This window comes from Alternaria novae-zelandiae (assembly GCF_023758075.1).
Source record: "Alternaria novae-zelandiae strain BMP 2774 chromosome Unknown scaffold_1, whole genome shotgun sequence".
Lineage (NCBI taxonomy): Eukaryota > Fungi > Ascomycota > Dothideomycetes > Pleosporales > Pleosporaceae > Alternaria > Alternaria novae-zelandiae.
In genome coordinates this window covers 787,642-809,786 of record NW_026056961.1, presented here as the reverse complement: position 1 = coordinate 809,786, position 22,145 = coordinate 787,642, and the positions used below count along the sequence as shown (strand labels likewise).

General features: G+C 53.7%; 7 protein-coding genes across 7 annotated transcripts; 2 read left to right on the top strand and 5 right to left on the bottom strand.

The window, feature by feature from the left end:
• Positions 1-1,807: 1,807 nt before the first annotated feature.
• Positions 1,808-2,978, bottom strand: J4E88_000239 (uncharacterized protein; the record flags this gene model as incomplete). The annotated part of the gene is made up of 2 exons (XM_049393918.1): positions 1,808-2,824; positions 2,877-2,978. 2 exons carry the CDS (start codon positions 2,976-2,978, stop codon positions 1,808-1,810), a joined length of 1,119 nt encoding a protein of 372 aa, XP_049259747.1.
• A 490-nt stretch (positions 2,979-3,468) lies between these two features.
• On the top strand, positions 3,469-4,551 carry J4E88_000238 (uncharacterized protein; the record flags this gene model as incomplete). The annotated part of the gene is made up of 4 exons (XM_049393917.1): positions 3,469-3,557; positions 3,612-3,741; positions 3,790-4,407; positions 4,459-4,551. The coding sequence occupies 4 exons, from the start codon at positions 3,469-3,471 to the stop codon at positions 4,549-4,551; spliced, it is 930 nt and encodes a 309-aa protein (XP_049259746.1).
• Positions 4,552-4,883: 332 nt separating this feature from the next.
• J4E88_000237 (uncharacterized protein) lies at positions 4,884-6,377 on the bottom strand (the record flags this gene model as incomplete). The annotated part of the gene is made up of 3 exons (XM_049393916.1): positions 4,884-5,985; positions 6,221-6,290; positions 6,371-6,377. 3 exons carry the CDS (start codon positions 6,375-6,377, stop codon positions 4,884-4,886), a joined length of 1,179 nt encoding a protein of 392 aa, XP_049259745.1.
• A 1,545-nt stretch (positions 6,378-7,922) lies between these two features.
• Positions 7,923-8,930, bottom strand: J4E88_000236 (uncharacterized protein; the record flags this gene model as incomplete). Its single annotated transcript, XM_049393915.1, has 1 exon — positions 7,923-8,930. The coding sequence occupies one exon, from the start codon at positions 8,928-8,930 to the stop codon at positions 7,923-7,925; it is 1,008 nt and encodes a 335-aa protein (XP_049259744.1).
• Positions 8,931-16,593: 7,663 nt separating this feature from the next.
• J4E88_000235 (uncharacterized protein) lies at positions 16,594-18,433 on the bottom strand (the record flags this gene model as incomplete). The annotated part of the gene is made up of 5 exons (XM_049393914.1): positions 16,594-17,117; positions 17,292-17,671; positions 17,718-17,789; positions 17,901-17,927; positions 18,045-18,433. The coding sequence occupies 5 exons, from the start codon at positions 18,431-18,433 to the stop codon at positions 16,594-16,596; spliced, it is 1,392 nt and encodes a 463-aa protein (XP_049259743.1).
• Positions 18,434-19,699: 1,266 nt separating this feature from the next.
• J4E88_000234 (uncharacterized protein) lies at positions 19,700-20,510 on the top strand (the record flags this gene model as incomplete). The annotated part of the gene is made up of 2 exons (XM_049393913.1): positions 19,700-19,816; positions 19,863-20,510. The coding sequence occupies 2 exons, from the start codon at positions 19,700-19,702 to the stop codon at positions 20,508-20,510; spliced, it is 765 nt and encodes a 254-aa protein (XP_049259742.1).
• Positions 20,511-20,559: 49 nt separating this feature from the next.
• On the bottom strand, positions 20,560-21,926 carry J4E88_000233 (uncharacterized protein; the record flags this gene model as incomplete). The annotated part of the gene is made up of 2 exons (XM_049393912.1): positions 20,560-21,779; positions 21,902-21,926. The coding sequence occupies 2 exons, from the start codon at positions 21,924-21,926 to the stop codon at positions 20,560-20,562; spliced, it is 1,245 nt and encodes a 414-aa protein (XP_049259741.1).
• Positions 21,927-22,145: the final 219 nt, after the last annotated feature.

The window sequence follows — 22,145 nt, the reverse complement described above, 5'->3', positions numbered from 1 at the left end:
CAGATGACAGCAACACGCGCGTACACCATCAGACGAAACCACTTCGCAGCGAATGACAGATTCCATGTCCGAGGCACAGTCTGACAGGGTCTAGGGCACCGACGATCCGAGAACCCTGGGGTTGTGCGACGCATTCGGCTCCCCTCGAGCTGAGCTGCACGACATGGGATTTACGATCGCCCAATAGCGGGGCAGTCGCTTCGATGGCTTGACGAAGATGCCTGGATCACTGGGCAGCAATTTCAAAGATCCCATCGTAAAAGCAGACCGCTCAAAGGCCAACCAACCTACGTAGAGATGTATGCGCGATGCCTCCTTCCTTCACATGCGATCGTCGATGCTCTAGCATCTATCTCACTGTCTTGATGTCAGCAACTCTGCCCGCGGAGAACACCTTTCGCCTCTGCGGACCACGGCGCTTCACGAACAACAGCCACCTCACAATGTCGTGCTCCGTCTGCTCGTGTAACAACCTTACGTTTCGTTTCCCCTTCTCCAGTGCTGCACTCCAGCTTACACCGCATCTGCAGCACACGCTGCACTCCGCACTGCTGCACAACACACACGCACACTCATCTCATTCGCCCACACCATCCTAAATCTGCAAGTCGTCACGAGCCCTCATCTCGCTCGTCTCGTTCGACGTGTCCAAAAGACTAATGCTCAAGCTCGCACATCGGCGACCTCCATGTTCGCCTTCTCTTTTTGTGCTGCTGTCTGTTGTAAAAAGAGGGTGGTGGCCTAACACTGACGCTCCTTCCTCTTGAACAACAAAATTCACGCAACGCATGACAGCCCAGCCCAACCCGCATCCGTAGCGCCATGCATGAAGATGAGGCTCAGCGTGCGTCGTTTGAAGGAAAACTCGTTCATTTTACCGAGAGAATAAGCAATATGGACGCCACCTACACAACATCGCGATGGGTACACCACCCACCTAGTCTAAGTGGAATTACCAATGAGAAGCTCCTCCGCAACACACTTCCTCGAGATGCGATTTGCGGGACAAAGCTTGCTATGAGCTTTTAAGTCGATCAGGATCCGCGAGTATACAGTAGCGGGCGATTGTGCTGTGTTGGTCGGTGGAGTGGGCCGAGGGGGGAGGACAGTCCCGTCCCGCTCTTGGCAATTGGCGACTGAACGGTGAGCGATGGATAGTAGAGCCCGAAAGGGTAATTAGAGCGAAGATGAGAGAAGGGTATTTGAGATCATGGTAAGTCGGTAGCGGAGAAATGCTCCAGCAGAGGGTTTGGCTATCATGTGCATTGACATGTGTCCGACGATGCATGCTCATATGATTTGCGGGTGATTGGGCACTTTGAGATGTTAGATGAAAGGTGGATTTGCTCAATGCCCACTTCACAATATGATCTTGATCATCATGTTGCCGTATCAACGAATGCTCTCATTCCATTATCAAAAGTCTTTTAATTGGGTTCGTCAGGAAGCGAATAGATGTGATATCTCGGCTCACCTCAATGACTGCTGGTAAGACATAGATTCCAAGGTTGCTCAACTACTTGCGCTACACAGTCTAGTCTCAGAACGAGTTCACTCTCTTGTTTTCCACGTAGTCCTCCTCCACGAGCACCTTTTCTCTTCCCTATACTTTGGTCAACCCGGAGAGTAAATGGTCTTCAGTGCGAAGATCGTTCACACTGCTTCGTTGGTGTGAGAAGTGTGCTGGATGTACAGCTGGTCTCTTCTTCTGGTGATTCTTCATTCAGCAACGTATCTCCCGTGTCGTTGCTTCTCTCGTGGTGCTGAAGTTCGCCTCCAATGCGACTCTATCCTTGATACGAGTGTCTCAGATCATCAGATCAGGATCCGGCTGCCAAAGATACAAGTCCTTATCCGCACTCGCCAGCAGGTTGGTCCTCGGGTTATATCCAACAACAGCGCTCTTTCCCTGTCCCGGTAGTTTCTCCATAGGCTCGAGCATATTGTTCGGCGCTGGTGCTTTCGAAATATCCCACACCAAGAGACCGTCCTCGCCGCTACCTCCAATGAGGAACTTGCCGTCTGGTGTGAGACACACGTCACCCTGTCCGTTTGCAGGACCACTGCCATCGGACTTGGCACCGGTTTTGTTGGTGACCGATGCGCTGGGCGGAAGACGTCCCGAGGAACCAGCCTTGCGGTAGCAGAAATGCGTCAGGTCGCCCGAGAAGGCGTCTAGCACGAAATGTCCGCTACCATTTGTCGCGACGACGAGACTCTTTCCGTCGTTTGTAAACTCAATCTTGGTCCATTCGACCTTTTGTCCGCCCATGAAGCGCTGCTCCGCCTCGAGCAAGTCGAATGTTGCGAACGGCGGCTTATCGTAGTTGCGCATATCGTAGAGGAGGACGTTCTGGGTAGGCGGTGACGCGATGGCGATGACGGTCGCGGAGGGATCGTAGGCGGCGAGGTAGGCGCCGTGGAGGTTGAGCATGCCGACGTAGTTGGGGGATTGTAGGTTCCATAGCCGCACCGTGTTGTCTTTCGAGCAGCTTATGAAGTCATCTTTGGACGGACACAGGGCGATTGAGGTGACGGTGTCGGTGTGGCCCTTGAAGTAGCGGATGTACGAGTTGTCGTGTGTGGAGAGGAAGCGGATGGTGTCGTCGATCTTTGTACTCGCGCAGATGATGCTCTGGGCATGGTGGCTGAAGCGCGCAAGGTGTACGCCGTACTTTTGGCTCTTGAGCTCCTTGGCGTGCTTGCCTTCTTTGCAGTTGTAAATCTGGAGGGTATCGTCGTCGCGTGCGACAATAGCTAGTTCGCCCGAGTCGTCGAAGTCGAGGGATGTTACTGAGGTGCCCTGGCCGCCCGATTTGAAGCGCTACAAGGCGTTAGTACTGGATATATGCAAAGGCATAGCATATTAGTCTCACCCTTTGCGGCCGGAAGCTCGTTATGACGTCGGCAACTTTCTGTGTCGGCGGGCCTGCAGGCGGCGGTGGAGGCCCGCCGCCGGGTGTCGCTGAGCCAGCCATGGTCGAGTTGAGCTCCTATTCCTCTGCTGCGACAGCTGCGTTCATCTCCACCTCTTCAGTCGGCGAATCAGCGGGCGCGTAAACTCAAGCACGCGACGCGACGTGGACAATTAGAGCCGGCGGAATGCGCTGAAGAGTTGCAGCATATGGAAAGAAGTGGGTCCGAGCGGTCTTACGTAGCTGGCCATGCCGAGCCGAAACCGGAACGATTATTCATATTCACCTTGACATTTCCTCACCATTGCCATTGTTACCGCAAGACGTGTATAGCTTCGGTTTCGCCTAGTCTTACTTCCATCCCTAATTCCTACAACTATCCTCCAGTCGTGTTCATGATCGCGCGGTAACCCACGTCGCTACCACTATCGAATACGCACTCCACCATACTTCCGACTTGCGCGCCGAAGAGTCGCATAGAGTGTGAGAATGTCTACAACCCTCGGGTAGGTACTCAGTATAAAATTCAAACACAGTATTAATTGTATTAACGATGACCCCCACCAGCTCCTTCATAGCCGGCGGCATAGCAGCATGCGGTGCAGTCACAGTAACCCACGGCTTCGAGACCGTCAAAATCCGGTGCGCGTCTTCGCTCGCAGCACCTGCGCGACCAGCTCGTTGACGATCGCCCAGACTACAACTACAAGGCGAGCTTAAAGCGAAAAGCGACGCGCCGCGATTATACAAGGGCGTCTTCCACGGTGTGAGCGTCATCTTGAAGAATGAAGGACCCAGAGGTTTACTACGCGGTCTGGGATGCGCAGTATGTCTGGCACATGTTTCCGGAACGAGCAGAAACTGACGCGCCCAGTACATCTACCAAATGACCCTCAACGGCTGCAGACTAGGCTTCTACGAACCCATCCGCAAGACCCTCACCAATGTCGTATACAGCGACCCAGCCGTCCAATCCTTCGGCATCAACCTCTTCGCAGGCGCTTCATCCGGTATTCTAGGCGCAGCAGCCGGCTCTCCCTTCTTCCTCGTAAAGACGCGGTTACAATCCTACTCGCCCTTCCTACCCGTCGGCACACAACACAACTACCGAAACGCCGTCGATGGCATGCGGCAAATATACAGCGGCGAAGGAATCAAGGGCCTATACAGAGGTGTAGGACCAGCTATGGTACGCACAGGTTTCGGCAGCTCCGTACAACTTCCCACGTATTTCTTCGCAAAGAGGCGGTTAGTGAAACATCTGGGTATGGAAGAGGGCATGCCGCTGCACATTGCGAGTAGTACGGCCAGTGGCTTTGTCGTTTGCTGTGTCATGCACCCTCCGGATACCATCATGTCGCGCATGTACAACCAGACGGGCAACCTGTACACATCGGCTTTTGACTGCTTGAGTCGGACGGTCAAGACGGAGGGTATCTTTGCGCTGTACAAGGGCTACTTTGCCCATCTGGCGCGCATTCTGCCCCATACGGTATGTCAGACAGATGTAATAGGTGGGACTCGGTCGCTAACATTGACATAGATTCTGACCCTTACGCTCGCCGAACAAACGATCAAGCTCATGCGCTTGGTAGAAAACCGGATAGGCGTTTCAGACGCCAAGGAGAAGATATGAGAAGGGCTGCTTGTGAGGACTGGGGGCTAAATCTGCGTGCATCACCTACAACCTCGCGGTGTCCGACATACCATACGCAACTTGACGAGACGGTGCAGATACCTACGAAGAGTAAGGATATACCGAGAACGAAGCGAAGCGTTTCGGATACAAAACGAAGGACACATACACAGAGAGAGAGAGTTGAATAGATACCAACACCAGCTGGTAAATGGCTACTGAGATGTTAGAATCTGAGAATATCCCGTACATCTAATACTCCTCCGACTTGGGTCCCTGACGTGACAACGAGGGATGTCTATAAAGTCTCGTACGTCCAGAGCAATCCCACTTTATTCATCATCCTCCCACCCCTCAGGTAGCCATCCAATCGGTCTCGGTTTCCACATCCCCAACACCTTAGTCGGCCCCTTGATCTTCTCCTTGACCACCCCATCCTTGCCCTCATTCTTTCTAACCGGCAAAGCTTTCTCAATCTCCTCGACATCGACGTCAACATCCATCTCCTCACCCCCCGCTCCCTCCGCCCTCGCAGCGTCCAGCACCTTACGCCACAACTTCTCATCCACAACGTCCCTTGCAGCATCCAGCACCTTCTCCGCCACCTTCAAATTCCAAAACGACGGTTCAGAAAAACACACCCCAAGCACCTCCTCCACAACCTTCCTCTCCACCGCGCCTCCCCCTCGTACACCCGCCCACCCCTCCTCCGTAAGAACATGGACAATCCAGTCCTGCAGCCCCTCCCTCACAGGATCCATCTCCGGATTCATCATTGCGCGCGCAGCGGAGGAAGTAGCGTTCATAGCACGCATGAGATGCTCGACTAGCGTCTTGATGTGCAGCACGCCGCCGTCGAGGCAGAATGCACGTAAGAGGGGTGTCCAGATGATGAAGGCGCCGGACATGGTACTGCCTAGTTTTTTGTCTGTGGGTAGAATCATTTTCTCGTCGACTAACAAGTGTAGAAGTACGCGCTGGGTCTGTGTCGAAGGTGTGGTTGTAGCAGTGGGTGCGTAACGTAGGGTATACGTCGACAACGCTGTTTCAGCAGCCTTACTATTATTGTCCTTCTTTCTGTTCTTGATCTCGGACTTGCGTTCTTTGACGTAGGTTTTTAGTATGCTTTGGAGTTTTTCGCGGACGGCTTCTCGGCTTTGGACGCCTAGTTCTTCCTCTTCTTCTGTTGCGGGTGCAAGGCTACCACCTGTCTTGAAGGCATGGTCGAGTTGGAGCCAGTACCATTCCCAGAGCCAGGAGAGGGACTCGGTGGCTGCGCGCTTTAGCTCGGCGAGGGAAGGGAGGTGTCGGTGGACGATTCGGTGACGGGTTTCTAGGAGGGTGAGGGGGAGTTGGAGGGATTTGCCGGGAGGGAACCAGGAGGGTCGGTCACGGGTTAGGTCGATTTGCGTGTCTGCCAGGCCGGTTATGAATCTGGGGGTGGTGTTAGATGGGGGGGTTCTTATGATTTTAGAATGACGTTGTGGTTAGGCAAGTATGAAAACATGATCGATAGGCTGTTATGGAAGATGATTTGGTAGAAATGGACGAGGAGTATTGATAGTAATGGGAAAGAATGGTGCTGCAAAGCCATAGTGAATGAATCCTATGCAGAGGATGTAGGAAAGCTGCGGAGATGTTCATGAATCTCAACTTCGAACAAACCTACCTCGATATCGCAGTCGCATACAACAACCGCAGTGCATTATGTTGCAACTCGCCTCTTGCATCTTGAAGCACTACATCGACGATATCCGCCGTCGAGTCCAGCAGCAATGGCAAGCCATCAGGTTTCCGTAGTCGCCAAGCAAAGACCTACCTGTCATCAGCACACTGTGGCTGTCGACTCTCCTGCAGAGTATGTTGATTTCTTCCAGCGTACCTTGTTCACCGCCTTCTCTCTCCTACTAGTCTCAGGACTATACAGGTCCTGGCGCAGCTGAAGCAGCTCGCGACTATCACGCCACGCCGTAACAACAAACCGGGTATGCGATTCCATATTCTTAGTCGCAGTCGCGCAGATTGACGCGTTTCTGCAGTGCGAAAGTTTCAAACTCTGCTATTGGCTAGCTCAGCACCTGGGCATGTAACGTCGCAGGTGAAGGCACGTGAATTCGCGTTGGAAATTTCCTCAGTCGTTCCAGATTGCTCGCCCTATCGATAAGCGCTAAAAGTCCCATCCATGGGAATTAGCATCGAGCCAATGACGCAAAGCCACCCGGCAAAACCTTGGAAGTGTTTTTTTCCCTTCCCCCATCTCAATCGCAAACTCAATCTCACAAGCCACGCACCCCAACTTCTGGAACCTCTGTTGTCTGAACTCTTAACTTCGCGCTACTTGCTTAGTCTCCGGTGACGACCATGACAGGAGGGAGCAGGCAGCGTGGCACATCCTGCTGCTCGGTTAGCTGGTAAACTTCGGCACTAGACGCCCGGAGGAGCTCAGATGTTCGGTCAGGGCAACTCAAGCGGGTCTGGCCGAAGTTGGGCGGAGCTGAGCAGAAAAAGAGTGCAGAGACCAGGACGATGGTGCAGCATCCATAGCCTTCTGCCGCGCAGGGCTGGCGTGGCTCGCTCCGTCTGACGGCGTAACGATCGGTCGGACCGTAGAGGTGTCTGCGTCACTCCGACATGGCGTGTGCGTGTTTGCGCCCATCAATCATGCCACTTTGTGAGGCTGATGCTACTCTGTTATTTTATCGGTCTTCGGTCCTTTGCCGGGCGTTGTGACACAATTGCGCGCTGGCCCTGTTGCGTCAGACTAGGACCGGAGGACGGCGGCATGTCGCCGACATATGATGTTGGTGTGTCTTGTGCTGGTCGCCTTGGAATGCAATGTGTTTGGTGCACTAAGGGCTGGTACATGGCGGCTTGCGCCGAGACGAGAGTGCGTTGGGACCACGGTTGAGCGAAAAGGCTAGAAGCGTTGAAGAAGCTTGTGGGTTGTGGAGGACGAGGATGCATCGTGTTACGGCATCCTGTGAGTTCTGGGGCAGGCCAGGTGCGCGATGGGGTGCACCTTCCTTTCTCGTCAACGGCTCACTGCCAGGCTTCTTGGGCACTATGTGTTCACAAGCATCATAGAGTAGACTCGTCAGCACTGCATATTGGGCCAAAGTATGGTGTGGTATGGTTGATTTGGTTGATGATGCTATCTAATACATCATCTTCATCTGACCTCATAGTGAGCGATGCAAAGCCTCACTCTATTGCCGCTAAAGGCAGGGTATCTCTAAGTCTCTTTTCCGGTCCCAAGCGGAACCATGCAAAACGCCGCGCTGTGCTGAAGAACTCGCCTCGAAAAAATGCTCGCCTCGAAGATAGGACAGTGGACCTCTGTCGTGGTCGCACGTTTGAAACAGACATCTAGATTACAACCAGCCATATCCCAGCCCGGCGTCCCGCACCGGCATGGTGGGCTGCTTCATTTGGTGAAACCACCACTCCTTTGTTACCGACTCGTCTTCGTCGAAGAAGAAGCTCTGTCCTTCCATGTTGTTTGGTGTTTGAGCTTTGACATGAACGGGCAGGTGCTGTGCCTGTTGTGCCGGCAGAGGCGGCGATGGCTCCTCGACGCTGGCTTCAGAGCTGGCATCGTCGTCTTCTTCCTCTTCCTCGTCAGCCTCAGGTGGCTGCCAAGTCTCCTCGAGCTTGAGACCCTTTCCAGTTCCTTCGTTGTTGAGGGCACCCCAGCTCAATGAGGGCTCTGGTGCATCGTAGAGACCCAGTGCGACTAGCTTCTCGCCATCGTCGTCTTCCATATCTTGGTCTTGCTGAGCAGGGTGTTGAATGGGCAGGAAGTCGGTAGATGCTTGAGCCTGGTTCTTTTGAGCCCATTGCTGTAGGTACCATGGCAGAGGCTCGGTCGAGGGAGTGTTGAGAGAAGAGTGGACATAGCCGGGGGTGGGCTGGACGCTTTGCCAGCCGCTCTCGGACTGGGTGTTGGTGTACGTCGGGGTGCTGGTCATGGGCTCGAACATGGAGTTACGTGTGGACAGAGAGTAGAAGTCAGAGCCGTGTTGAGAGTCGCGGGATGAGGGAGAGTAGTGTTGTGACCAGTGTTGTTGAGGCATGGGCTCGAAGTAGTTGGTTTGTTGTGAAGCCTGGAACTGTGCAGACGATGGGTGCCAGCTCACAGGTCTGCTTGGTTGGGGACGGTCTTCGGTTTCCTCGGCTGGTACACCGAACATCATTCTGTAGTGGTCGTCCAACGAAGCGTAGAGCTTGGTCTCGGTGGTAGTCTTTCTCCTCTCCATGCTCTTTGGGCTGTTGTGGTGGCTCTTTGTCTTTTCAACGCGAGATGATCGGCATACTGATTGGCTGCCTGAGCTGCGAGAGGTACGCCGGTGGAGCGTTGAGGTTTGCATGTGGCCGGACATGGTGGGCAAGTGGTGGTGTAGTCAAGTCGTAGTGTGGGAAGGCAGTGATGATATACAGGAGAGAGGCGGAATGTCTCAGCGGTTTGTATGTGGCAGGCGGTTGTGTCGGTGACAATCAGTCTTGTCTGACCTGGAAGCGTGCTGGGTTGGGGGGCATCTGCATAGGTATATGGGGTGCCAAGAGATATAGACAGATCAGGAAGGGTGGATGGGGAAATTGAGGTAGAGTAACCTCGCGGCCGGAGTCATGGTACAAGGACGGCCAGGGCCAGGCTAGCGAAACTCAAGAACAGCTAATAGTGGAATAGGTGCAGACAAGGAACGGGAGTGTATTGACTATACGGAGCCACCAAGGGATGGCTCGGTGAGGTGCGCTGTGACGACTAGGGCCAGTGGCACGGCTGGAACGATCAACGAAAGGCATAGTGCGTGGAGCGAAAAGGAAGACTTGGAATGACCAAATCACACGACAGGGAAGGTAGACGAGGGCGGCGTACCATGTATCATGGCGCAACGCGCAACGGAGCATCCGTGCAGCTAGACGACGGCCGGCTCATGGAGAAGGCAGGCCAGGGAACCACAGCGCCCGCAACGATGATGGCAGAAAGCGGTAGTGCGACTAGGCCCTGTCGAGCGGTGCAGTGCGACTCAGCTGGGCTCCACGCCGGGGAGAGTGTCGTGTGCATGGGGCGGTGGCCCTCCAGGCGGTCAGCTAGGGAAGAGGAGCGTCATGTTTTAGCCGCGCCTGCGCATGGCATGATTAGTGGAAGGCGGCCGGCGATACTCCATGGGCGACATGGGGCGTCGTGTGTGGGAGGCCTGCAGGACGAAGTGCATTATCCAGCAACGATCCGTGTCGGCGCCAGCAGCATCGCGAGATCAGGGGCGGATGGGGGGTCAAACTTTGGTTGGCGCAGTAGTTTCGGAAAGGGTTGGAAGAAGCGGAGCGAGGTTGGGTCCTGCTGCGCTACGCCTACTCCTTCACAGCAGCCCTTCGCGCTAGTGACATAAGCCAATCAGCACCGCCCGCGCACTGCAATCGGTCCACCATACCCGCACCCAGCACCTCCTGCGTGGTCGCGCGTGCAGCCGGCAAACCACACTGCTGGCCCACGGTATCCAAGCGCGATCTGGGGTGGGCGCGCCTCCGGGCTGTCCATTGGCCTGCCCCTAGCCGAGCGTCTTCCAGAAATCGGCATGCAGCTAGTCCACCCCTGCCGCCTGTAACGGGGACGGGCGAGTCGATGACATGGGACTTTGCAGAGGCATGCAGCATCAGACATGCATCGCTGGCCGAGGTCACACAGCCAACGGCGAGCCACTCGCGGAGATTGGAGCAATCAGCGCTGAGCATCGGCATGTCATCAGCCTTGCATCCTCTAGTCCTCTATACTGACTACGGTACTGTCGCTACTGACTACTGTTCTGTAGCCTGAGCACACCGGACGCAAGAAGCCGCCGTCCATCGGTCGACCCCCCGGCCTGGGTACATGTGCCGCCACGACGGGTTACGCCTAAAGGGCCCCCGTACATGAGGTTGTGTCGAGTCTTGCACCCTTGCTCTCTTAGGCACCGCCGAGGAAAAGCACTTTAACCTTTTGCCAGCGTCGTGCTCCACCTGCGCACGCCTTGAAACCATGCGCACCGTGGCTAACGTCGCCTGTCGGGCGTGAACAACCGAGCGACCGGTCTGTTGATACAAACACTGCGCATCGCACCCGGCACTCAACACCGGGCACAGTGTGCCCGTCTGGCGATACGCGCGTTCACGTAGCTGGCATGTCATTCCGCTCGCGCCATCGTCTAGCACTGCAAATAGCGCATCTATAGACTAGGTCGAAGCCTATTATAGCACGCCGGTATTCCCTTCAACGTCGCGGTGGGTGGAGTGGATCCGATCATCACGATGAGTGCTGGCTGCACCTAATACGAAGCACAAAGCCTGCCTGCGCCCCGGTGACAAAGAAGCCGCATGCTTCGTGAGGATCCATCTATTGAAGCATGCCGCTATCATCTACCGTTATTTGCAGCACCGCTGTCTCAACCAACATGACAAGCGGCCGACCGATCCCTCCATCTCACGACAAGGTCTTCACACCTCCCTGTTGACCCCACGGTGACCAGGCCCAAAGCGGCAGTGCCGTTCGACAACCAGAAATGAGAAAATCCCCGCGTGGCTGATGAGATGCAGCCGAAGCGCCGAGGGACCAACCCTGGCTTCGTCCCGCCTGAATGATCTACAGCGGTCCAACGCGGGCGCAAGGATCTTTTTGGTGGTTCAAACGAACAGGATCATGTCAGGGGGCTTGCATCTTGTCGCCAAAAAGAGCATATGAAAGCTGCACTTGGGTCCTTGCATGGGGGTCTTGTTCACGGATGCACTCAAAAGCATCGTCAACGTTTGCTTGGCTGCAGCCACATCCCATCTACACATGGCGTCCGTTTTGTCCAGCTGAAACCCAATCATGGAGCCGACATTTCCTGGCACCATGTGTGCAGGCGCCTGCCGTAGGATCCTGATTGTACCAACAAAGAAGCAACTCCCATCACAGGTCAGTCATCGACAAAGTGCACCGAGTGTGGGCGTCAGTGAACGATGTTGCAACTAGCGCGAGCCACAGGGAGCGAATCAATGCACCGTGTTCCGTAATTCAGCACATCCCGCGTATCACACCCAGCCAGTCTGACTCTGCAGCACGCGGCCTCGGTCATTTTGATCCACGAAAATTGCGGCGCAGCTGTACACTTGTGCATCACGAGACGAATATGTGAACAGGAAAAGCATCACGAGACGAATATGTGAACAGGAAAAGTAAGCACCGAACTGTCACCGGAACCCGCTCTGCAAAGCGTCGCTTGATCTTGTACACTCAATCTACGAACCGTCGAATCGAGGTGCTGGGTGCTGACCCGCGTCTTCCCATAGTTTCGCGTTCAAATGATCCGCTCGAGACAATAGGCCGCGCAGCATTGGGCACAGCGCCATTCACAGACATTGCACTATCTGGAATCCCGTGCCTCCTAGCCGTGCTGTACGCCGTAAGCTCCATCAATCGAGATTGTGAAAACTGTGGTTTCAAAAAGGCTTTCTCCGGCATTATTATGGAGGATGCGCTTGGATGGACGCGGCACGGGTGCTGCACTCATCACAGTGCCAGTGTGTCGAAGCCAGGCGCTGACAGCCCCAGTCCGGCAATCTGCAACACGGGAAGAAAAACCCTTTAATGACGTATCAGCGGGTGGCCCACGAGTCGAGTGGGTCTCAAACGTGGCGTCGCATCATCTCTAAGAATGCTGGAAAGGCAGAGAATCACGGTATGAGCGGCATCGCTACGCTAGCTCAAACCAACCACAAAGTCCCTCATGGCCCGCCCTGCCATATCAACCATGGTCATGTTGACACGACGTTACCTTCAGCATGATAGTTTATCCACCTGGCGTTCCCTTGAGTTTTGTCAACACCATTCACTAGACGTGGCCAGGCTACAGGTCGTTTCCCGGTCACGCAAGCACCCTAACCAAGCGCGAGGTGAAGCACGATGTGAACCAGTTGCATGAAAAAGAACTCGGTCGGCTTGGTAGCTGCATTATTTGTGGACGACGACGATCCTTTAGCATGGTATCGGCCTGTCTGCGTGTGATGTGTTCTAGATCATGGTCGGCCCATGCGAACGCGAAATTCTCTTTGCGGGCGCGGCGGCACTTTATCCTTGCCCACCAGCGAGCATTAGCCTCACCAGGCGGCTCGCGAGCCCACTTGCTCAACGTCGAGAGCCCCTTGTCCAATCGCCGTCCTCCGTTGAAGCCTCCTGTCTGCTTGGATCAGCAGCCACACTAGCTCGTCGGTGAGCCTCCTTACTGCTGCAAGTTGTGCTCGACGCAATCTTGGATATTTGCCGGAAACAAGTCCTACTGCACACCTCAGGCAAGCACCAGCGGTACAGCATCTCGAACATGCGCGTGTGACGCACGAAGAGGAAATCGGACACCGACACCCCACTCAACATCACTAGGGCTACGACCATGGGGCAAGATGGCATTTCCACATACACGATATGCGCTCGTAGCCGGGGTACGAGTCTGACCAGTCAGACCGCCACTGTGCCAGCTCACAGCCGTTGACTCGCTTATGTGTACAAGCTGCTGGTACATCAACAAGAACAAGCCATGACTCTGCATCACTTTTACCTAGCCAAGACTGCCGCACGAGCATGCCGGACCGTGGGTATCGTGTACACGTCTGTACCTTCGCTTCACCCGAGCGCGGAACTGATGAAACTTCTGTCGGGCGATCCCATGCTAATTGTCTTACGACGCAGCAGCTGAAGCCAGCCTGCATCTCCGCAAAATCTTCTCCACTTTACCAGGGCCCGGCGGTGACTCGGTTTCACGCAGTACGAGCGTTTGTTTTCCTTCTGCCGCTCCACCGCGACCCTTTTGCCTGTCGCACCTCTTTAGGTTCGGTACCTAGCTGCCACCAACCGCCCCAAAGCCAATAAAACAATGCATCCTGAGGAGCGATGGATCCGGCCGTCATCATGAATCAGGGTGTATTGGGGCGCTTGCTGCTGCAACTTGTGTCGACATGGCAGCTAATATAGAGCAAAGTTTCTCGATCAGCACGTCTGCCACATAGAATATCCGAGGTCGGGCCACCTCTAGCATTATGCTTACCGCTTACAGTTACACCACCGATCTCAGTCTTGTAATACTACGCACCAATCCGGCAATTGCACTCCGCTTTAATATTCCAGCAGCACACCCCTAGTCGGAACCCTATATAGCAGTTGCTATTCGTCTGTAAGACACAACTTGGTGCCCGCCAGTCATGCACTCGGCCACTGTTACATCAGGCGATGTGTCAAATGCAATCCAAGGCTCGGTACTACTGCGTGCATCACTGCTGACAAGGGCCGTCCTTTGTGTGGAGGTGACCATCCTTGAGTTGCCAACTGAGACTTACTTACGGAAGCTCCTATGCAAGTAGTTCCCCGTCAGGTGTATGACGGTGCAAACGGGCCCACGGATGCCATGCATGCGCCATGAATTTTTCCACCTCACCAGATCGGCAAATCGCCTATCTTCTTATTCTAGACATGCTCTAGGCTAAATTGTGCTTACGCGGCGATCCCAAAAGTCCACTTCCACCACTGAGCGACGACCCGAAGTACCTTCTTTATTCGCCTACGATTATGCGCAGAAGCAGTCACACCTGCATGGTCCTGATTTGTACGTCTCAGCAAATTGAACGCCCTATTTTTGGGCGCCCAGGACATAGATCGGTTTCTGCGTAGAGTACACGCACGTCGCTTATTGCCCGACTTGCCGCCTTCGCACCTGCCTCCCAGCCTGTCTGATGACCACGGCAGCCCCGGCTTGCCTCTTTGTCGAACACACCGATGTTTTCACGGCGATGCGGCTAGTACGCGCTCCATCAGCGCCCGCATTCGCAACACCACCCCTCTTGGCTACTAGCATTAACAGTAATCCGGTGCCTAGGATGACCTGGAGTTGCCCCAAACAGACCGCTCAAGGACTACCCGCACCACACAACACGGTGGCTTAACTTTCCGGACTGCGTTTCATCGACTTTTTTCCTGCTTCCGCTCTTTCCGATCGCTCTCGCACTCCCACGTGCTGGCTGCGTGACTGCCCAACACTGAATCGTCGGCCGCCAGCGGGTCGCCTGTATGCACACCAAGTGGTACTATCTGCCCTTATAGTTACCCACCCTTTACAGTTCAAGGGTACATGCAGGCGCTATACGCTGTCATACGGATGGTCTCGACTTTGCGGAGGCTACGTTCTCTCAGTTGATCAACAAGTACCACGATGATCCAAGGACGGCTCAGGTTCTCGCTTTCGAATCTCTAGTTGCGTCTTGTTAGCTGCCCACTTATGCTGCGCTGCGTACAGTACCCGTCTCCGCTTGTCCTCCGGCAGATGCATCTTGCAACACGGCCTGGTTCTGCTGCATCAGCACCCTGGGACATTATTGCTATTTACTGTGCCCTCCATGTGCATGTTAAAATGCCAGGTAACAGTTCGGAACCAAGAATTTCCGGATCGTCGCTACGGATGCAACGCCGATAATCGTGCCTTTAAGCGGAAGCTCACGAAGTATCCAACCCGTCTCATTCCGTATTCGCGCTTGCATCCATGCTCTATATCCGAACAAGGTTGGCTGCCTGTTCCTCATACCTAACCTTTACAGCGCCACGGTTCAAGGAAAAAGCCGGACACAAGGCTGTATAACCCGGCGAATCAGCTGATTTCTCACGGTATACTACATCGCCGTAAGCGAGAGCCTAAGATGTTGAACAGAGATCGTCGACATGTTGATCGCGAAGGAGGAAAATGCCGACGTTCGGACGTTGACATCATGTGCCTACTCATGTCTTAACACCACCAAAAATATTCAATAGACTCAACACGATAGACGTTCGTATCAACAACGCCGGTAACCTACACCCACCGATGAGTATACACATACATGTACGCAGCGGGCCGACTGCGCAGCCCAAGTACGAAGACCATGTACATGTTCCTCGCCACATCAATCACGACAGACTCAGAGCATCGCATAGCATAGCCCCTCGGGACAAAAAAGCAGCGCCTCCTCGCCACACATGTCATGCCACACACCCGCATCAACCATCAACTCCCAACCCAACAACGGCCCGGTCAAAACAGGTGTACCAGCTCCCCATGCATACTCGCATTCGCTATCCGGAACCGCTCATGCTCACTCGCTTCGCCCGCGCACAGTGCGGGAGGGTGTCATCGGACTGGGCTGGACTGGGTTCGGTAGGCTGACTGACCAGGCCATGCAGGACTGTCGATCCCATGACGAATAGACGTTGGGCTGGGGTTGGGGTAGTGTCCTGTAGTGTAGTGCGGGGCTTGCTTTGTGCGAACATGTTGACATAAGCGCATGTGTGAGTATGGGCTTTTGGGTTCGAGCGGTGAGTATGTGGGTTCATGTGTAGAACTATCACGATGTGTGTGCGCTGTGTGTGTGCGTATGTGTATGAGCGTTATCGCGGAAGCGGAATGTCTTGGTCACGAAAAGCAATCATGCAGCTTTTTGGTTGCTTGATTCGTTGTGATGTTGGTTAAGGGAAAAGGTAAGCATGCGTCTGCGCATCTAGGTTTTTGAGTCACACAAAAAGCGTACGTTTGATGCGCCGCGTACTTTTGAGCGGATGGACCAAGGAATACAATTTGACCTTGCGACTTAGTTTGCACGTCTTGTATTGCAGCTCATGACATACGTTTTCGCTTCGCACCTGACTTCCGTACACCATCAGTTCTACTGACATTGTTCTCTTTTCTTTTCGTCATCAAGAGTCCCTTGATGTGGTCATGACGCTAAAGTTTGTCAGGAACGGATCAATCTGGGAGACATGAAATGAGATGACATGTCTAAGTGTGGTAATGTCGCCTAAGGATGATTCAGATCGCTTGTATGGCCAAATCATGGCTACAGTAGGGGGGCACCTTAACTTCCAAGCAGTTACCCGCACGCGAGGTAATATGCATCTACTAAGTACTGCTATTGCTGACGTTTGTTCCCTTTGCTCTGGTAAATCACTACACTAATTGTTCTTCTACGCCGTAAATCTCTTGCAGCTATTGCAGCCAACCCCCATGTGATACTCAGCTATATTGCCATACTTAGGTCCACGAAAGGCGCACCCAGTTTCGAAGGCTCGTATCCTTCTACCGAGACCTTGAATGTCAAAATGTAGAAAATGGACCCAAAGTAGCGATCGTCTTTTGGGCAATGGCCGTGGCCAACCATTGAAATCTGTATTGTGCGCGTATGCGTTACAGTTGTAAGTTCTTCTAGTTGGAAAGGGAGTAAGCCTCTCGGTAGCCATTGCGTCTCGGGTGTCGGAATTTGTACACTTCGCGCGGTGAATATAGCCTTCCACAAGGTATATGCTTCCAGTACCTGCGTCAGCACATGTTTTAGGTCGAGCTCTGTCGATAAAACAGTCTGGCTACTTGGGAGATCTAGTATCGGCTTTGTCTTCTTAGATTGGAGGAAGAGCATGTCGCATGCAGCCTTGATTGAAGTAATACTGCTGGGGCGGAGAACATCCCAGATTGAGGAGTAACAGTTGTGCTTGGTAGCGACTTGGTTGAGACGCTGGTCAAGTATGACGTAGGTCATTTCTCTGTCTTTGACAGCACCAAAATTACTTCGAAGGGCGTACCAAAACTGTTGATCACGCGTTTTTGGCAACCCACTTCCTCTGAGGCGCTCAGGATGAATATTGTCTATCCACCCTGGCGGTGGTCCGCAACAGGGATTGACAAGATGCGGAAGGTCAGGAAAAAGTAGGCACAGCTTACACAGTCTATCGACGACTGTTTGAGCCGACGGTCGATCAAGGCGTCTTGTGGCCAGAAGTTCTGGCAGGTAATCGACAATGGGTTTGAGCCTGCCGCTATCAGGATGATCTGACAGTAGTGCGAGCCATGATGATGTTGCCTCTGGGTTGCGTGCAAAACTGGATTGTCCGTTACTAGATTTCTTCCAATAGTCCTTGACTTCGGAGAGAGTGCGTCCGTAAAGTCCCGAAATCATCTCGACCAGAACACATCCAAGAGAGAATATGTCGCTAGCTCGGTTGCGAGGCTCAGAATCCAAAACTTCTGGCGCGGAATACCGAATAGTCCATGCAGATGGCCGTCCAGTGGTTGTCGAAACAGAGTCATCGGAGAAGTCCAAGCTATGTATGGTTAGCACAGTAGTGTCGTGATTCGGGGTTGACTTACCTGAACCCAAAATCGGTAAGCAATATGTTGGTGCCATGAACGAGAACATTCTGCGGCTTCAAATCTTCGTGTCTAAGTCGTATTAGCCCTATCATTTGAGGGCAGTCTATTGGGAGGAGCGGACAAAGCGATCGTGTAGCGCAGCTCGTCCACAGTTCCCTTACTACACTTCAGCGCACTTACCGTATCTTGTTGTCATGGAGATACAATCTAGAAGGCGATTAGCAAAAGCTCCCCCTTATGTCAACTTTGCAGCCAGTCTGTCAGCCACCCATCATCGCTCTTTGAAGCTCGATGATGTGGAAGCGTAGGTTGGCATGTACTTACAGCCCGTTGCAAAGACAGTCAATGCCCTTGTAGAGTATGGCCCATTCCCGGTCTCCGATATGGTTATCAAGGAAGGCAGCAAGATCCATATCGGCCACAGGTGTTGAGAGAATATTGACGGACTCATTGTCGGTATAACTCCCAAGAAAGCGAACACAATGGCGATGATTGACTTGGCGCATGACTCTGACTTCTCGGATGAAAGCAGCCATGATCTGTTGGTGCGCTTTAAGCTGTTTAGGCCTCGCGATCTTCTTCCGTACACACACAATGGGTGGCTCGCGGGACCGGACGGTCACTTCTTCGACAAGGCCCACCATACCTTCGCCTAGCAACCGATTTTCCTCAAACACCTCTTCGTCGTCTTCGAACTCGCAATGGTTAAACATCATACCCGGTATGTGATCTCCCGTAGCACCTCCTGTCCAACGCGCAAGAAACACCCTGAGATGTTCGTCTTGTAATCTTAAGAACTCTGATATATGGTGAGGATCTGTCAAGGATCGCCGAAGCAGTTGTTTTGACAAGGGTAGCCACAGATCGGTGACCCCAAGGCTTTCAAGGGCACTCCGAGCGCTTTCAACAGCCATCTCCGATAGTATACGATTTAGTATCGATCCAGAGTACCACGGTCTGCAGAAGGGGTCTTGTTCACTCCGAGTCAGGTAGCTTTCATTTGCTGACGATGTTCTTGTCAAAACCTCAGCAGCTTTACTGATGGACAGCTCAGATGACGCGTTGTCGATACCCACAGGTTCTACATTGTTGCCATTGCGACTTGACGTAGCCTGTAGATTCGGGGAGCTGGCCACATTCCCGTCGGTATGGCGCCGTGTGTGCAGTGGCAAGCGCCTTTCTTGATTCCGCTCACTAGAAACAGGAACTTCGCTCTCAGCACTGTGTGTCAACTCTGCTACACGAGCTTTTATGCGTGCCACGCGACTTCCAATGGTCTCCTCATATTGGGTTTCTTCATCGCTTTGCTGTGCTCTTTGATCGCTTCGCGTCAGCTCGGCCTTTCGCTTTATCTCGGTCCATCTATCGCGGTAAGTGCGAATGTTTGGCGGCATGGTAGGTTGCTGTCCTTCTCTGGATTGTAGCGATGGAGGCATGGGCCGGTGATGAAGCAGGTCTGCTGCCGCCGTCTCTACCCCACCTTCAGCCTGATAACCGGGGCGCAGCTGAGCTTGACCATCTGTAGTATCTGTTTGGGATCGTTTCAAACCAATAGTTGGGTCAGGCAGTCGCATGGCCCGGCTGAGTCTCTGCTCGGAAGTCTCCATTCTTAGGGCACGTTGTCATGAGGTTCCAAGGCACCAGGGCCCGGCTTTTCTTCCTGAAGGCTGACATCTCTACGAGGCTGAGCTGTGTAACAACGCCACGACAGCTGCAGATAGGATTGGTGAAGATGGTCCGTACGCGCCTGCATAGATAGGCGTCGGAAGGCCCCGCTGTGCACGTGACTGTCGCTTAGACCTTCCCATCTCATCATCTATCCACACGTCGCATGCGACAAGCTCTACAAACCTCCCCGCACCTATCATGGCTGGTTATCAAAGTTTGCCAGTTTTGAGACTGGCGCACATATCTTCGTATCTACTGCCGCCGTGACACAAAGAATCTCGAAACAATGCAACACCACAGAAGCTCTCGCAATGCCTATCCAAGTAACGCGCATGAAAGAGGCCGATATCGACGGCGCAATCGATACCATACAGCAAGCCTTTGCCAATGACCCTTACAATAATTGGGTCTTCCCAGATCGCGAGAAGGTACTTACCTCAGTGCCCGTCTCGCGCGCCTTGCTAACCATCTCAGGTCTCTCTAGTACGAAACCGCGTATCCCTCACCCTACGATGCCGCTGGGGCATCGAACATGGCCTCTTCCATGTCGCACGCGACACCGCGAACCCGTCCAAGATCCTCGGCTGCGCCATGTGGCTCCCCCCGCGACCCGCGTCCGAACCCGAGTCCTGGTCGCTATACCTTTCGTACTGGTATCTCTGGGCCAACCAAATACGCATGAACCTGTGGTACGGACGCGGCGGCCTCAGCACAACGCGGTATTGGATATGGAAGGCGCGACAGGCAGAGGCGCAGTCTGAACTCTGGACGGACCCAAAGGGATACTATTTCTGCAACATCGTTACTGTGTTGCCGGAGTGTCAGGGACAGGGTGTGGGAAGGGCATTGATGGAAGAGGTGCTGGATATGGCTGACAAGGAGGGGAGGATGTGCTATTTGGAGAGTAGCAGGAGTGAGCCGAATATTGCCATCTATGAGAAATTTGGCTTTCGGTTAGCGAGGGAGATGGAGTGTAGGGATGGAGAGGGAGAGAAGGACGCCATCAAGCTATACTGCATGCTGAGGGAGCCAAAAGGCGGGAAGGACCAGGAAGACTCGGAGGCAGGAAACAAGAGTGTTACAGCAGAGACAGCCGGAACAACTCCAGAGATAGGACAATAAGCGGCTTACAGCTAGCTGATTCATGCGCAACGCTATCCAAAGCTCAACTTTAAACCGATATACCAAGCTCCTGTAGATCAATACCCACAGTAGTATCCATATTCAACCCACTATCAAACTCCCCCAGATCCACCAACTGACCATACTCCCACACCTGAGCCCTAACCGACCCCTCCTCCCAGTTTACGCCAGGCCAGTCATCAAACACCGCCTTAGCCGCCGCCTCCTTCCCCTCCTTGTCCACAACATCAACAATCCTCAACGCACTCCCCAAAACGCGTTCTGCAAACCCACCATCCCCCACAGGCTGCGCTTGAATCGCCCGCATCATCGCTCCAATAGTCTTACGCACTCGTTTCCCTGTCCACCACCCCTTCGGTGCTAGATTCGCCAGCGACAACCACCACCCGAACAGAACCAGAGCCCTTGGTTCCTTGTCCCGCATCAACTGGAGATAGTCTGGCATAAGGAAGGACGTCCAGACGAAGATGCGGACGTAGAAGTCAGAGTCTAGCCCATAGTAATACAGAGATAGGAAGATGGGGGAGAGAGCGTGGAAGACGGGGGCAAGGGTTGGTCGATGCCAATCTAGTGTTCCTGACTCCTTTCCTCGGATAACGCTTTGGAGGAGTTGCATCAGGGGCGGTGGAAGAAAAAGGCGGGTTTGCGTAGGGAAATGGATGGGTGTGTATGTTGGTGCTGGATTGGGGTTATCAGGCGTCGTTCCCAGCGGACCGATGGGCGCTTCGATGGCTGCGACGTCGATGATGGGTGGGGGTGGCAGCGTCTTGATTTCCCGGCGTACTAACGGGTACACGGAGAGTTTCTCGATGCCTTGGGCCCAGCGGAGGGAGGCGAGGATACGCAGGCCTTCGCTTAGTTTGAGGAGGCCGAACACCCATTCGAGGTGATCTTCGTCTGTGTCGGTGGCTGGCCCGGGGACGAGCGCGAGGAGAAGACCCCCTGTTACGAGGACGGCTTCGTAGTTTTCGGCTGTGATGTTCTTGAGGGCTTCTTTGTAGGCTGAAAAGGTCTTCTGGCGGTAGAGCAGGGCTTGCTTTTCGACCGTCCTGTTGGGCGTGATGTTGTTGCTGTAGGTTGCTGTCATTCCGAGTAGGGCGTATAAGAGAAATGGGTTGGAGATGCTCAGTTGGGGTATGGTCTCTTTGTGTAGATTCTGGATGATGGCATCGTCGCAGGATACGACGGTGCGGTAGGCGTCTGTTCTGTAGTATTGCAGTAGATGACTGTCGAGGGCTGTGAGTGTACCTATGGATGTATGGCAGTGTGGGCTGAGATATGGTACCAACTGGATGGAAAGATCGTTGAAGTCTACAGGAGTGTTGGATGTAGTTAGTGAAACCTCATCACTCGACGATGGGCCTGCCGACGAAGTGCGAGAGGTCGAGAGGACATCTTGGATATATTCGCAATCCAGATTCCGGAGGTTACAGTATCCACATTCGGGTTGCGCTTCGTCACACTGCACTATATCAATTTTATAATTTCATAAGAGTCTCCTCAGGTCTGGACTTACCTTCACTTTCTTCTTCTTGCAGGTGAAGCATCCGCCCCTCGATTTGCGATGCGGCCTTTTAGTCACGAACGTGGTGGAGCGGCGCGCCATCCCGTTTG